This window comes from Coccinella septempunctata, chromosome 9 (assembly GCF_907165205.1).
Source record: "Coccinella septempunctata chromosome 9, icCocSept1.1, whole genome shotgun sequence".
Taxonomy (NCBI): domain Eukaryota; kingdom Metazoa; phylum Arthropoda; class Insecta; order Coleoptera; family Coccinellidae; genus Coccinella; species Coccinella septempunctata.
This window is the reverse complement of record NC_058197.1, coordinates 19,865,732-19,881,735: the sequence shown is the minus strand read 5'-3', so window position 1 is coordinate 19,881,735 and position 16,004 is coordinate 19,865,732. Positions and strand designations below refer to the sequence as shown.

Below are 16,004 nucleotides of genomic sequence, written 5' to 3'. Positions count from 1 at the left end.
TTTCAGAGTACAACTGCGCAGTTAACTGAAAATTCTCGCTGAAAAGTGTAAGGGGTATATAAAAAAATCGAGATTACGATAAACTGAAATTATATTTCCAGTAGAGCTTAAATTTTGAAAACAAACGAAATGTAGGGCACCAAGGGAACTGTCAAAACCGGCTAGGAAGAGGAAGACTTTCAAATTTTCTAAAAAACAAATGGGTGAACGGACCTGTTAATGAGACAACAAAATAAAAATAAACTCGACCCATTTCTCACGTCGTTCCGTTAATACAATCGAATGGATTCCGAATCGCAGGGGAAAAAAACAGAATACGATTCGAATGTATTGAAAAAATTCAAATCGAAATATGAACAATGCAAAATGACATTTTTACTGCATCGATTTTAAACTCATTACGGCGGCTGGGCGGATTAATAAACCGAGAAGAATGCAGTTTGTGTCGTCGTTTATGCGACAATTTAAGCGTAAAACGTCTTCGTGTCGGAACACAAACGAATCGTACGCCGCCCACTGAAGATGTCCACCGAGATCGAAACGCGACAGTCCGAAACGACCGAACTGGTCGAGATGCCGGTCAAGACCGAGATCCAGAGGTTCTTCGAAGGTCAAACTGTTTTCGTCACTGGTGGTACAGGGTTTTTGGGGAAATTGCTGATAGAGAAACTGCTGAGATGCTGCTACGACCTCAGAAAGATCTACGTCTTGGTGAGGAACAAGAAGGGAAAGACGCAGAGGGAAAGGTTCGACGAAATATTCGAAGCTGAGGTGAGAGCTTTCTATCTCTTTATACTTATTGCATACTTATTGTATATTTTTTCATTTATCTCAAGTATTTGTTACTTATTGCTACCCTTCTTTTAGTTTTTTATATTTCATATTATTACCCCCGAAAATTCAGCAATCAATATAACGATTGACGTTATTGGGATCTGTTATTCATGGTTCCCATGTTTTCAATGATTTCTTGTAGTAATTGAAGCTCCAATTAAGAATAAATTACGAGTTTCCGAAGCAGTAGTCTTCGTCACTTCATCAAAAAGTAATAAACATTCGCGGAAGTAATCCACTATTCGTATAACGTTTAATTACCGGTAGTAACACTTCAAAACAAGCCTAGTCTTAATTTCATCGAGTTCATTGATGAAAAATTCCAGTGCTTCGACCCCCTGAAGAAGAAATACCCCAACTTTCTGGAAAAGGTAGAGTTGGTATTCGGAGACTGCCTCTTGCCAGACGTTGGTCTCAGTCCCGAATCCATAAAAATGCTACAAGAAGAGGTGACCACCATTTTCCACATCGCAGCCACTGTGAGATTCGACCAGCATCTAAAATCGGCCGCTTTCATCAACGTTAGATCGGTCAGGGACCTCATAAGGTTGTCGAAAAACATGCCCAAGTTGCGGGCTTTCTTACACGTTTCCACAGCCTTCAGTTTCTGCCCCAGAGACACGATATTAGAAGAATTCTACAGGCCTCCATTAACTGGAGAGAAGCTATTGTCGCTTGTCGACTCCCTGGACGATTCAACGATAACAGAAATCACACCCATGTGAGTTTATGTCATTTATTGTTGGGTCAATATGACACAGCACCAAGACCTAACCATTTCCTACATCGCCCACTCCAAACCACATTTGATCCAACCACTCACCAAGCTTCACCATTTCCAAATATGCCCAATGATCTGATCCAAAATTTGGTCGGTTTTAAATCATATCTTATGTTTCCTCAGCCTACTGAAGGACTGGCCCAACAGCTACGTCTTCACGAAGGCCATAGCCGAATCTGTTGTGCGGAAAGAAGGCATAGGTTTGCCGATAGTGATGGTACGTCCGGCCATAGGTAAGTTTCAAAGCAGACCATCCTAAAAGGGCTTGGTGTAAACCTCTCGACCTTGCAGTGACGGTGAGTGCCAGAGAGCCAGTTCCCGGATGGATCGACAACATGTACGGGGTAACAGGTGTGGTGGCAGGCGCAGCCATGGGTGCCCTTAGGACCATGCCCGCAGAACCAGACAATAACGCCGAATTTGTTCCTGTTGATTTCGTCATCAACAACATCATAGCCGCAGCGTGGGATGTGGCTCAAAGCGGAAGGTAATTTGATGCCGAGCAACCAATTGATACAGTTAGCAACAAGACATTTCGGTTTCAACGATTTTTTTGAACTTTCAGGGTGGCAGAGACTGCCGAAGACATCCCCATCTACAATTACGTCTTGTCGCCATGGTTCAAGATCACTTGGAGTAAGTTTGAACAAATTGCGACGAACCAAACTGATCCTATTCCTTTTCAGAGGGTTTCTTCGATTTGTGTTACGAATCCGGCATGAACTACCCAACGATGAAGGCCATCTGGTACTTCTGCTTCGCGCTGAGGCCGAACCCTATCCACCACCAATTGGCGTTGTTCTTCCTGCACACAGTGCCTGCTCACTTCATGGACTTGATCATGGTGTGCATGGGAAAACAGCCAGTGTGAGTAGACCTTTCACATTTCGAATACTTCCAGAGAATACCTTTCGATATTTCCGTTTTGTAGGGCTGTTAAGGGTTACCAGAAGATCAAGAAGTTCCTGGATGTGATCTCGTACTTTGCCAGAAGGAACTGGGCTTTTGGAGTGGTGAACGTGAAGAAGCTGCTGAAGAAGATGAGCCCGGAAGACAGGGATATGTTCAATTTTGACCTTCATTCCTTGGATATGAACGAAATAGTCCGTCACGGTATCCTTGGTGGTAGGGTGTACCTGGTCAAGGATCCGTTGGACACGCTTCCTCAGGCCAGAAGGAAGTATATGGCGTTGAGGGTGGCACATTACGCGTTGATTGGCTTTATCCTCTTGATCCTTTTCAAAATTGTGTCCATGATGTTCAGATTTTTGTTCTGAGTGCTGTCATTTATTTATTTATACTATTTATTATACCAGATTAAATGCGATTGTGATTGAAGATCTATTTATTTTGTCCTACAAGTTTCCAAGAGTGCATAAAACACACGAAATCTGAAATTTACTCGGTTCAACGATTCAAACTATAATCATATGTTAAATACTACAAAAGAGTGGAAAAGAAGTTTGAAAAGAAATATTGAAGCAAGGAAATAAGAACTTAAATGAAAAATTTATCAGAAATATTCCCAAAGAAATTATAAATAATGACTTAAACGAGAAGAAGTTGAAACAAATTTCAGAGAAATTGAATAATTGAGAAAATAGTCAATATAATACAACTTGGACATATTTCGAATGAGGGAAAAATAAAATTATACAGTGAGACGACGAAAAATGATTGAATAAATCGTGGAATAATGGAAGGTCTGCAAGCAGCGCTGTGCAATTTTAAAATTGTATATATCTCAAAGTAGCTACACAATAAGATATAGGTATATTAAAGTTCCATAATAATGCAGTTCAATTGAAGTAGTGAACTTTATAATTGCTCAAATTGTCAAACTGTATTTAATGAATCTCGACGTCGAGACTGCTCAGACATCATGAATAAACTTAATATTCTTTTTTTTCCTGACCTATCACCTTCTTGGATTACGTATAGGATATATATGAAAGCAAAAGCAATGCATTCAGAAGAGTCAGCTTCAGTGCACTGTGCCTATTCGCCACTGAGAACTGTGAGTGACCTTGAAGTACTACCATGGAAGGTGTGAATCATACGAGAGAAAGTAGAGGTATCTTCGCGGATGACATGGAGCAGATGGAGCAAATCAGCAGGATTGCTGCAGGTTTCGAAGACACCACAGTGTTCCTCACAGGAGGCACGGGCTTTATCGGCAAGTTATTCCTGGAAAAACTGCTAAGGATGTCTAAGACCGTGAAAGTTCTGATCTTAGTGAGACCCAAGAAGGGCAAAGATACGTTGACTAGGTTCCAGGAGATATTTGATGGCCCAGTGAGTATGGAAGGAATCCTTGATCCAAGATCTTGTTGTAAAGGATTAAAACGACCATTTACAATTTACAGAACATGGTACCAATGAAAGTGAAAAATCCCAAGTTCTCAAAACAGATACATTTGGTGAATGGCGATTGTGTGGAGAAAGACTTGGGTCTTTCTGAAGAAGACAAGCACACGTTGATCCAAGAAGTCAACTTTGTAATCCATTGTGCAGCAACAGTGAGGTTAGACCAAGACCTTAAGACGGCTGCGTATATAAATGTACGAGCCGTGAAAGATCTAATCGCTATGGCCAGGAAAATGAAGAAATTGAGGGTGAGTTTATAATAAACCAGATATTCTCTATCAGATTTGAGAGTGATTTATCATCACATAAATCCTTTAAGGGATTCTTACACGTCTCCACAGCCTTCTCATGCTGCCTTCAAGACGAAATAGACGAGAAATTTTACGAGCCCGGTATGAAGGGAGAAGATTTGTTACACATTGTAGAAGCGATGAATCCGGAAAGATTGACGGCCATCACACCATCGTAAGTATCGAAATTTGCTCATAAGACTCTTGAACAACGGTTTAATGATGGAAATTCTCAGGTTGCTCATGGATTGGCCAAATACGTATGTTTTCACGAAAGCCATATCTGAAGATCTGTTGAAAAGGGAATCCGGATATTTGCCGATCGCTGTGTTGAGACCTTCCATTGGTGAGTACGAGTGAAAAATCGGTGATGGATATTGAAGAAGATCGTTTCTTCTACAGTTATAGCGTCCAAAACTGAGCCGGTGACTGGTTGGATAGACAACCTTTATGGTGTTACTGGAGCGTTCGTAGCAGGAGGCGTTGGTTTCATGAGAGTATTCCCAATGAACGTTGATAAAAAAACAGACATAATACCTGCAGACTACGTGACCAACGCCGGTTTTGCAGTGCTCTGGGACATATCAGAAAGAAGGTTCATTTTCGTGGATAGCTATTGATGTGCCTCTCCAATTTTTTTGTTTTTGTAGATCTTTGAATGAGAATTCAGAAGTTCCCAGTGAAGAAAGGGATGACCAAGTACCCATATTCAATGTGGTGAGTTCAGTGGAATGTCCCATTACTTGGGGTAAGTTGAGGGAAGATGTTCTCGAAATGAGTCCTTCACCACATCCAAATCGAGGATCATTATTGTTTTGATTTGCAGGACATGCCCATCAGCTGGTTCAAAAAATGGCAAACAAGATCCCTACAGTAATGCTTATTTGGTATCCCATAGCCTTCGTCTCCTCTAACATCCAGTTATGCGCAATCATAGCCTTTTTCCTGGAAACCATTCCAGCCTACTTGGTGGATGCCCTATGTTACTGCATTGGTAAAGAACAGATGTAAGTATAAATCTGTTTTTCGCAGTGGTGCTTCTTTTTGACACAACCTCATTTTCGAGTCGTAAACTCAAAGCGTTTATCGATATCGAATAATTTCGTCTTGCAGGATGGTCAAGGGATACCAAAAACTGAACAAATTCACGAAAATTGTCAGTCAGTTCAGTACGAGAGAATGGAAGTTCAAGAATGACAACCTTCAAGCGCTTTGGCGCAAGTTGGAACCTGAAGATCGCAGATTGTACCCTTTCAGCATGAAAAATTTCGACTGGACAGACTATGTCTACTTTTACGTCCGAGGGGTTAGGGTTTATCTCCTGAAAGATCCCCTGGATACCGTGCCCAAAGGAAGGACCAAGTTTCGGCTTTTAACCATACTACATTTCACCTTTGTCGCTGTAATAGGGGCTCTCAGTTTGGCGCTGTTGAAATTCTTGTACGAATTACTCATTTGATGCGGCAAACCCTGACTCTATTCAAATAAAATATTCTTTTAAATTTTACTTTGCATTATTCACTCCATGTTCTTCGTTTAACATACTAGCCTAAAGGCTTAGTTGGGGCATCCTCTTTCCAAGAGTCAAAATCCCGTGTATACCGGTTGGTCTGATCCGGACAAACTTAGAGACAGATAATCTTTTTAAAACGAATTGTTTAGCTGTCAATTAGTTTAGCTGACTGATATAAGTTACAATTTATCAAATCAAACATATATATTGTAACCTTTACAGTACCTAGCTATAAAGTGAACGAATATGCTACAGTTTTGTTAGAATACAGTTCAATGTAAGTGATGAGTTCACGAACAGTTCGAATCGTTGAAAGACATTCAAAAAATCTCGACCTCAAAACCGAATAGCCGTCATGAATAAACTTAATATTCTTTTTTTTTTGTTGACCTTTCGCCCTCTTGGATTTCGTAGAGGACTGCGTTTGAAAGTGAAAAGGCAGAATCAATTCATTCAGAAGCGTGCGTCTGACTAAACTGTGACCACTCCAAAAATTTTGCCAAATACTGACCAATTATTTGCAGATAACTGTGAGTGACTTTCAATTTTTTTTCTATTTATCTATTTATTATTATCTATTATTATTTTTTATTTATGATTACTTATTATGACTATCGAGCTTTTTTCCAATTCCTTTTCACCGACTTTGATCGTTTTCTTTCCATAAAAATTATTCCAGGTTCATTTTTCGAAATAATTCTCTCGAATGATGATCGAATCTTGGCCTAAAAACTATGGGAAGCATTATTGTGGATTTGAGTTGTTTGTTTTCTCAATTTCTCATTGTTAATATTTTATGAATATGAATAAAATCGAAGGAACATTGTTGTCCATTTATTTATTCGAACGAAATTTGAATTTTTCATATTGAAATCGGTTTATTCCATAGGAAAAACTATTTTTTTCACCTTTGGTCTTTACTTCCTTCATTTTGGATATGAAATTCCATTCTATTTTCGTTGGAAAAATAACCTAAAACTCCACAGATATTTCATGGGTTATTAATTTGATGTAATTATTAGGATCTACGGAAAAAAATTAGCTACTTCTGATTTGAAAAAAAAAATTATGAAAAAACATAAAGATAATATTTATATGTAAATGAGTAGACTGTTTGAGCGAAAACTAATTTAAAATACGTCCTAACTTTTGTTCAAGACATCAAGTCCTCAAGATATTCAACTTCATCTAATTCTAAAGAATAAATATACCTCATTCAATATATTTTTTCTATAGTAAAAGAAATTGATAGGTAGAATGATCGAATTTTCATTGCAGTGTGTATTTCGAATGTGCATACATAGGGGTGAAAACTGAATCGAAAATTCTTATACACCATTATTCAGTTTCAAGAACCATGGAAGGTGGTAATCATACGAGAGAAAGTAGAGGTATCTTCGCGGATGACATGGAGCAGATGGAGCAAATCAGCAAGATTGCTGCAGGGTTCGAAGACACCACAGTGTTCCTCACAGGAGGCACGGGCTTTATCGGCAAGTTATTCCTGGAAAAACTGCTGAGGATGTCTAAGACCGTGAAAGTTCTGATCTTAGTGAGACCCAAGAAGGGCAAAGATACGTTGACTAGGTTCCAGGAGATATTTGATGGCCCAGTGAGTATAGAAAGAAACTTGCCATTCCTTCTTCGAAAATCCTTGATCCAAGATCTTGTCGTAAAGGATTAAAACGACCATTTACAATTTACAGAACATGGTACCAATGAAAGTGAAAAATCCCAAGTTCTCGAAACAGATACATTTGGTGAATGGCGATTGTGTAGAGAAAGACTTGGGTCTTTCTGAAGAAGACAAACAGATGTTGATCCAAGAAGTCAACTATGTAATCCATTGTGCAGCAACAGTTAGGTTTGACCAAGAACTGAAGACTGCAGCGCGTATAAATGTACGCGCCGTGAGAGATCTAATCGCTATGGCCAAGAAAATGAAGAAGCTGAGGGTGAGTCTCGAATAAACCTGGTATACTGCAACGTGATTGATTTAATCCTTTCAGGGTTTCTTACACATATCCACAGCCTACTCATTCTGCCCCCAAGAAGAAATCGACGAAAAATTCTACGAACCCGGTATGAAGGGAGAAGATTTGTTACACATGGTAGAAACGATGAATCCGGAGAGACTGAAGGCCATCACACCGTCGTAAGTTTCTAAAAAACCACGTGATTCTCTCTTGGAGCTTTGCTCTGAAGACTTCCAAACAAAATATTTCTGTTCCTGGTGATTCTATCGGTTCATTGATGGTAATTTTCAGGTTGATCAAGGATTGGCCGAATACGTACGCCTTCACGAAAGCCATAGCTGAAGATCTGCTGAAAAGGGCCGCTGGAAATTTGCCCATTGCAGTGTTGAGACCTTCCATTGGTGAGTTCGAGTAAAAAATCAGTGATGTATTTTGAAGATGGTTGTTTTTTCTGCAGTTATATCGTCTAAAGCTGAGCCGGTGGCTGGTTGGATAGACAACTTTTATGGCGTTACCGGAGCCTTCGTCGCAGGAGGTCTTGGTGTCATGAGAGTATTCCCGATGAAGGTTGGAAACAAAACAGACATAATACCTGCAGACTACGTGACCAACGCCGGTTTTGCAGTGCTCTGGGACATATCAGAAAGAAGGTGAGATGATAAAGAAATAAATGTAGCGTTCCGTTTGATTTGAAAGACCCATGGGTTTGCACAGAATTGAGACCACTGTCTCGGTGATGGTCATCTCCAAGAGATACCAAAAGTTTCTACCTCTTTTAAACCACAGCTTCTTAAAATTGAACATTCTCTTCAAATTTTTATTCTTCCCCTCCACAGATCTCTGAATTGGAATGCAGAACTTCCAAGGGAAGAGAAAGATGAAGAAGTACCCATATTCAACGTGGTCAGTTCAGTGGAGAGTCCCATCACTTGGGGTAAGTTGAAGAACAATTCACATTTTCCACCTCAACTCTTGCTCATCATCTGGTCGTGTTTCCCAAAACTTTGCTTCAATTCCAGGACAATTCCATCAGTTAGGTGAGAAAATGGGACGCAAGATCCCTACGGAAATGCAGATCTGGTATCCTGTAGCCTTCGTCTCCTCCAACCTCCAGTTATGCGCAATCATGGCCTTCCTTCTGCAAACCATTCCCGCCTACTTAGTGGATGCCGTATGTTACTGCATTGGTAAAGAACCGATGTAAGTATAAAGGAATCAAATCCCTCATTTCTGAGTCGCCCAAACCAGAAATCTCAAACCGTTTTATTGTAGGATGGTCAAGGGGTACGAAAAACTCAATAAATTCACTAACGTCATCACTTACTTCAGTACGAGAGAGTGGAAGTTCAAAAACGACAACCTCCAAGCTCTTTGGCGCAAGTTGGAACCTGAAGATCGCAGATTGTACCCGTTCAGCATGAAAAATTTCGATTGGACCAACTATGTCTACTTCTACGTCAGAGGTATCAGGGTTTATCTCCTGAAAGATCCCCTGGATACCGTGCCTAAAGGAAAGACCAAGTTTTGGCTCTTAACCATACTACATTTCACCGTTGTCGCCTTACTAGGGGCTCTCGGCTTAGTGCTGTTACATTTTTTGTTCAAACGACTCGTTTAATGCAAGCCTAGATTTAATTTAAATAAAATAATTGTACCTCGAATAGTTTACTATACATTGATTCCACTCAGCACTAACTGTTATGTCTATTAAAGATACACGGACCATTTGAACTACAATATATTCCAACTACTGTCGCATATCCGGACTACCATAACTAAGAACTACCGCTCGTTGGAACTAACTTTTATTAGAACTATCGGAATTGAGTTCAATCGAGGAAATCTCAGACATTTGGGTAATTATTTCTTCAGTAATATCCATATATGCTTCAGATTGAATGTACCATTGGGGTTATACACATTCAGAGTTCATGGTTCCATCTCATGAAGGAATTTTTAATGATTCATTCTTCGTTTGCTTGCCAGAATTCCAAATATACTTCCTTTGGTCTACTTCTTTTGGTCTCAGGACGTTCATTGTGAAGATTTCAGAGGAGTTGAGGTTTTTCTTGTTGGCTGAACACTTATACAGGTTGACCGACCAGGAAATACAGGTTTAGCGCCGATAAGGGCTGGTGGGTCATCGTGGAAACTTCCTAGACATACGATAGCCATCATCATCATCGTCGTCCGGTGCAATAACAGAAGATAATTATCTGCAAATCGACCTGCTAAGGTCGCGATGAACGTAAATAAAACAACGACAGAAGGGGGAATCCGAGGTGTAGTTAACCTGCCTTGGCGCTACTTCTTCTCAGTTGTTCGCGTTGACTCAACTGGTGCATGAAAAAAGTTCAAGAGGTGCCGTGATTGATTTTCTTTGCGCTGATACAACGTGAGTGCAACACATTTTTGTAAATCTCTAGGATTGTCTCTAAAAATTTTTCTAATCCGAATTTTTTATGAATCACTCATCCAATTTGAAATGATTTTTTGACATATTTTCTGATATTACATATTTTCATCATGAATAGGGTGGGTTTGGATGATGGTCCACTATATCCAGGGTTCCTTAGAGATCCACCCTTTTTTTGTCCTTATTTCTTCATGATTTTCTGGAAAATATTTCTTCAATGTTCGTTATAATTCATTTGTTTTCAAATTTCTTTTTTTATGTTGAATTTTTTTTTCGATACAAGATCTTTTGAACCGAATGAATGTATATGACTCAATTTCTTTCCATTTCCTGGTCACTGGAGGTAGATGATCTATAAGCTAGGTGTTATGTTGAAGTTGCAGTAATGATTCCTAATTCACATTTTCAAGACACATTAGGTAATGTCTTCGATATCGATATGGTACTGAAGAAGATCGTTTACCTGAAGTTGATTCGAAAAATGAAAGTGAAATATCTACCGTTTTATTCGATCTGCAATTAAGGAATTACATTTTATCATGGTTGGCAATGTGATGTCTCTTTAATTAGTTTTTTATTTCTCCTCTCATTAGGAACAGAAATTCCAGCGCAAAAACTAGATGTCCTAAATAGACTACCTCGGTTGAAAGTGTAAGGAAAATGAAAAAGTGGATTTCTCATTGAAATAATAACCTTAATAGAAGCATAAAATAAAAAAAAGAATACAATTTGAAGAAATTTTATGTCTTCCGAAGATGAAAAGCGTTTTTCTCAAGAAATTTTTTGTTTTTTCGAAAATAATTACGTTCAATTCCAGGAAGCTTTATGTTGACAATTATTCCTAGTTTTCATCCATTTTCAATTCGAAATAAGGAAGAGGAATTTCTGGGAAACAATACTAATCAATGGAAAATATGCACAATTGTGTTATTCTCCAATAACCTTATTCAAATAAGAGTTTAATTATTGTTTTTATTTCTCGAAATATTGCGTTTTGCATTAGAATGAAACTAGCTAGAAATTTGGAGATCTTCATATTGTCAACAAATTGATTATGACCACAACCTTGACCAAGTGCTATCCAAGGGCTGGGCCATATTCAATTTGCGAATGCATAAGCGTACGTAAACGGTAACAATTTGGAACCAAAACACAACAAATTATTGGGACGTGATTTTTTGTTCAACTGACACCTCTTGACCTTTCTAAATTTCGACCACAGTATTCGATTGATCCCCAAGAAGAGTCATAGTCACTTTTTGTAACTAATCGAAAGTCTCCAGCAGTACATATTCCTTACGCCGGCCGTTTACTGAACCATGTGATACTGGTTTACGAACACGCGAGATGCAGTAACTTGTTTGAACTTTTTTTTTTTTGCAATTCTTCACGATGGAATATCTGAGGTGAAATCCGTAGGCACACGCAATCAGGTCACTGCACTTCCACGTTAATTGAAACGAGAAAATGCGAAGTTTCTGCCATTTCTGGAGCGGTACAACACTCTTATTTGGCACGAAGCAGTACTATATGAATAGTCGAAGAGTTAGAACTAAAATTTCGTCATCAAACGCCTGAAGACGCTGTTATAGAAGCGAAACGCCTTTTTTAGTCTCGAAGTGAAAACCACGCGAATTTGTCTTGGTGATTTTGTTGATTTTATCGTTTCACGTTTACGTGGAATTATGGTGAACGATTTAAATTATTTCATATTTATCGTTATTGTGAACTGATATAAATAAATCATACGACAAACAATCGGTTCTTATGCGTATATAAAAATGGAAAACGATGATGATTGCCATTCAAATACGAGCGCGTTCAGTTCTTCATGAGCATCGGAGTGGACTTTGTAACCAGCCAATCCAGTAACATTGACAAAGAACTCCACAAAGTATAAAAGCAATTGAATAAATTCTACTGAAATATGCGGTGCGGATAGGATATTGTTGAGTTTGTAACACAAACGCAACAGCCTTCATGAATTAAACGTTATTTGTTCCTCTCTCAAATACAGTCAATTATATAACGTGTCAAACAGATTCTGAGAATAAGTAATACCTTAAAACAATTAGTGTAACTTTGAGAAACATCCAAATAAAATATCAATTTGTTCTATTTCTCCTTATACATGTTCTTATTTATAATCAGCATCGCTGATCAAAGATTGAACCTAAAAATTCAGAATTTTTGAATTTCGGAGCTTGAGTAAACTAATATTTTAGTTCCTCTTGTTATCTCTTTCAACAGGGGGAAGAATTTCGTATGTGATTCTCGATTAATTATTCTGCAAAATGTTAGTCGTCATCAAGGTGAGAACAATCCTCATCTACACAACTTAGTTGTGGGTGCAATGAGTCATCAGAGGAAAACTTTTATCCATTTGGAAATAACACAAACTAGCCTGAAGCTTACCATTACTCTTATTATACGTGAAGTCCCCAGTTGTAAAAAGTTGATCAGTCAAACCCGAAGGTTTTGGCCTTCGTTATATTATTAACGACCGAAGGTTCATTCCTCTGGCTTACAACAATGTGGCATTATCTTTACTTATTCGATAAATGCCACTGTCAGACTGTTATTAAATCCTCTCAAATTGAAAGATTTTTATGTGGGGACTCTCACATCTACCATTCCTGCTGCATCAAATTTGCAGGTCCCACAAGAGAATAATTAAGTACGTTTTCAGTTGAGTCATCATTTTTTCCTACGAATTTCTTTGTTCTCATAATAATTCTACTATTGGAGTTCAGGATTCACCCAAAATGGACAAAGTATATAGAGAAGGAACCGACATATGGTTAGAGCAAGTACAGGAAGAGAGCAAGATATCGTCAATTTTCAAAGATGCCACCATCTTCCTCACGGGCGCTACTGGATTCTTAGGCAAGCTGTTCCTGGAGAAACTCCTGAGATCCAGCCCGCAACTGAAAAAAGTTTACATTCTGGTGCGTCCCAAAAAAGGCAAAGATATCGAGAAGAGATTGGAGGAAATGTTCGAAGGTCCAGTGAGTATTCCCACCTTTTTGCTCCATTTTTTCTTTCTCATCAACTGTTCAGCAGTTAACGGAGATTGCTCTCAAGTAAAATGGACCGTAATTATGACGCTCAAGGCCACCGTTTTACGAACCGATCAGGAATTTCCAAGGGCAAAGAAACGGAACAAGTCGACTATTTTGTTACAAATAATATTTCGAGTTTTTGCACATCTCCACCTCCTTTTCCATCTCACTCTCTCAACGACCACTCGGTATTTGAAAGAAATAATGGTCGTGGGATATTCCCAGCCGTCTAGACGATGGATTGGAAAATCCGCTTTCGATTTGTTCACAACAAAGTAGTAAACAACGTGAAAGATGTGCATTTCTGTCATCTTCTCGAAAGCTTAAATTTTTTTCGATGGTTTAAATGATCGCTCTTATGTCTCAGGTTATGGTACCCTTGAAACTGAGCAACCCGAATTTCCGCAACCAGATTGCTATCATAAACGGAGACTGCTCTTTGCCGGACTTGGGTATGGACGAAGCCGACAAGAAGAAGATGATCGAAGAGACCAATTTCATCATCCACTGCGCAGCCACCGTACGTTTCGACGAAAAAATAAAAACTGCCAGTCATATAAACGTGCGAGCAGTTAGAGATCTGATCGAAATGGCTAAGCAGATGAAGGATCTCAAGGTAATTGAACAAAAAACATGAAATTCTATATAAAAATCGCTTAAGACTGTAATGCAATTCGGTGAGGATGATATTGCAGCCCGAGAATATTTTATTTTGAGAAACACCCGACCAAGGACATGGTAATGACGTTTAAGCACATCGTCCGCAGCTGTCTTATTTCCTATTGTATTCAAAACTACAATAGATTTTTGTTAGGATATGCACCAAGACCAACACAATAAATATCAAATGTTACGTCAGTCCCTTCTGGAATGAGAATGGTAATGAACTGAAAAAACAATCGGCAAGGTGCATAAGTCAAGAACATGAAATATCGAATATGTTATTAAATAAATCTAGGAAGACAATTACGCGTGTTATTCCTTTTAGGAAAGCCAAGGTCAAGCACCTACAAGTATACGATTAGTATGGGAGATCTATCAACAATCTAGCTAATCAATCACTAGAGGGGTGAATTTTATAGGCATTCCAGCTAAATCCTGTACATACAGGATTTAGCGTGTGCCCCCACCATTCCCCAACAGTTTAATCAACTGCTTCTCTGACATAGATTGAAAATCTATGCTTCCCCCCTCATTATTCATGCAATTTTTGCAGGCATTTCTACACGTCTCCACAGCTTTCAGTCACTGCGTAAGGAGGGACATAGATGAGGAATTCTATAACCCTGGCATGGACCCCCACAAACTATTAGACTTAGTGGAAGCACTCGACGAAGACAGACTAACCAATATAACTCCAGGGTAAGCATTCAACCTCACCTCACACTCGAAGATTAAGCTAAAACATCTCCCCACAGGCTTTTGGGCGAATGGCCCAACACTTACGTCTTCACCAAAGCCATCGCAGAAGAGCTTATAAAGCAGGAAATTGGGAAACTACCCATAGCCATTCTTCGACCTTCAATAGGTAAGAATGTTCCTGATTCCCTGACAGCTCAACCTTCAAAATGTCTGCTCTTTCACAGTAATTTCTACGATAGACGAACCTGTCAAAGGTTGGATCGATAATTTCTATGGACCCACTGGTGTTATGGTTGGAGCAGCATTAGGTGTCCTCAGGACCCTTCAGGGAAGGAAAGAGAACATCGCTGAGATGATCCCAGCAGATTACGTCATAAACGCTGGGCTGGCTGTGATGTGGGCAGTGGCCGAAACCAGGTAAGGATCCACAAATAAATTATCAGTGAGCTCTTTATCGATATTCAACTGCCTTTCAGGAACCAAAGGGATAATATGGCAGATGATGCCAAGAAGGACGAAACGCCTATTTACAACATCGTTAGTTCCACGCAATCTCCGATAAAATGGGGTAAGTTCGTTAAGAAACCACCTACTCTATCAGTTCATCATCTCGACGGTTTTGTGTTCCAGAGGAATTCAACACATATGCGAGGAAGCACGCTATAAACGTACCTTCGGAACTCCAGGTTTGGCACGACTTTTTCGCAGTGAGGGAAAACAAATACCATAACCTTATTGCCGTATTCTTACTACACACAGTACCTGGATATCTAGTAGACTTCATCTGTTTATGCCTAGGAAAAGAACAGATGTGAGTACGCGGAAATAAACCCAAACACAAGAATATTTCATGCTCGTATTTTCACAGGATGGTCAAGGGATACAAAAAGATCAACAAATTCATGGACGTACTGTCTTACTTCGCCCTCAGGGAGTGGAGGTTCCAGAACCACAACCTTCAGAACCTTTGGGACAGGATGCCGCCCGAGGATAAGAAGCAGTTTCACTTCAGTATGAAGGATTTCGACTGGGACACCTATTTCCACTTCTACGTGAGAGGCGGAAGGGCCTATCTCCTTAAGGATCCCTTGGACACCATACCCAAGGGAAGGGTCAAGTACTGGAAGTTATTCTTCGCCCACTACGCCCTTATAGCTGTGTTGCTGTTCATCTTTTACAAGTTCTTGTGCCTGTTGTGCTCATATGTGTTCTGATTTGACTGTGATGTATTAATTTAATTTGTGTGTAGGTTTCTTTTGTTGTTTTGTATGTGTTTTGAAAATAAATGTTTCGTACGTTTCTCACGTGTATATTCTTGGTGAACTGCAGCCACAGGACACAAGTCTGCAACGTCTTTGAGCACAAACCCATCAGTACCCAATTATTCAACTAGTAATGTAAAC

The 16,004-nt window shown here is 39.3% G+C and overlaps 4 protein-coding genes across 6 annotated transcripts in view; 3 read left to right on the top strand and 1 right to left on the bottom strand.

Moving 5' to 3' along the window:
- LOC123320324 overlaps positions 1–16,004 on the bottom strand; it is a 376,599-nt gene that overhangs the window by 208,242 nt on the left and 152,353 nt on the right. The window lies entirely within an intron of this gene.
- On the top strand, positions 238–2,953 carry LOC123321155 (fatty acyl-CoA reductase wat-like). The gene is made up of 7 exons (XM_044908660.1): positions 238–771; positions 1,161–1,555; positions 1,739–1,848; positions 1,907–2,102; positions 2,181–2,251; positions 2,302–2,482; positions 2,547–2,953. Exons 1-7 carry the CDS (start codon positions 523–525, stop codon positions 2,890–2,892), a joined length of 1,548 nt encoding a protein of 515 aa, XP_044764595.1. The 5' UTR covers positions 238–522; the 3' UTR covers positions 2,893–2,953.
- On the top strand, positions 3,659–9,422 carry LOC123321154. Its single transcript, XM_044908659.1, has 16 exons — positions 3,659–3,910; positions 3,982–4,230; positions 4,302–4,447; positions 4,509–4,618; positions 4,675–4,867; positions 4,923–5,020; positions 5,099–5,279; positions 5,386–5,712; positions 7,064–7,397; positions 7,492–7,740; positions 7,795–7,940; positions 8,053–8,162; positions 8,219–8,411; positions 8,598–8,695; positions 8,781–8,961; positions 9,034–9,422. Exons 1-16 carry the CDS (start codon positions 3,707–3,709, stop codon positions 9,377–9,379), a joined length of 3,165 nt encoding a protein of 1,054 aa, XP_044764594.1. The 5' UTR covers positions 3,659–3,706; the 3' UTR covers positions 9,380–9,422.
- LOC123320242 (fatty acyl-CoA reductase wat-like) lies at positions 10,001–15,901 on the top strand. 2 transcript variants are annotated; one of them, XM_044907496.1, is made up of 9 exons: positions 10,001–10,156; positions 12,931–13,185; positions 13,607–13,855; positions 14,456–14,601; positions 14,658–14,767; positions 14,826–15,018; positions 15,078–15,169; positions 15,232–15,412; positions 15,470–15,901. In XM_044907496.1, the coding sequence occupies exons 2-9, from the start codon at positions 12,943–12,945 to the stop codon at positions 15,813–15,815; spliced, it is 1,560 nt and encodes a 519-aa protein (XP_044763431.1). In that variant the 5' UTR covers positions 10,001–10,156; positions 12,931–12,942; the 3' UTR covers positions 15,816–15,901. The 2 variants fall into 2 exon arrangements, with proteins under 2 accessions (XP_044763431.1, XP_044763432.1); XM_044907497.1 differs by having other exon boundaries at positions 10,012–10,156; positions 12,926–13,185.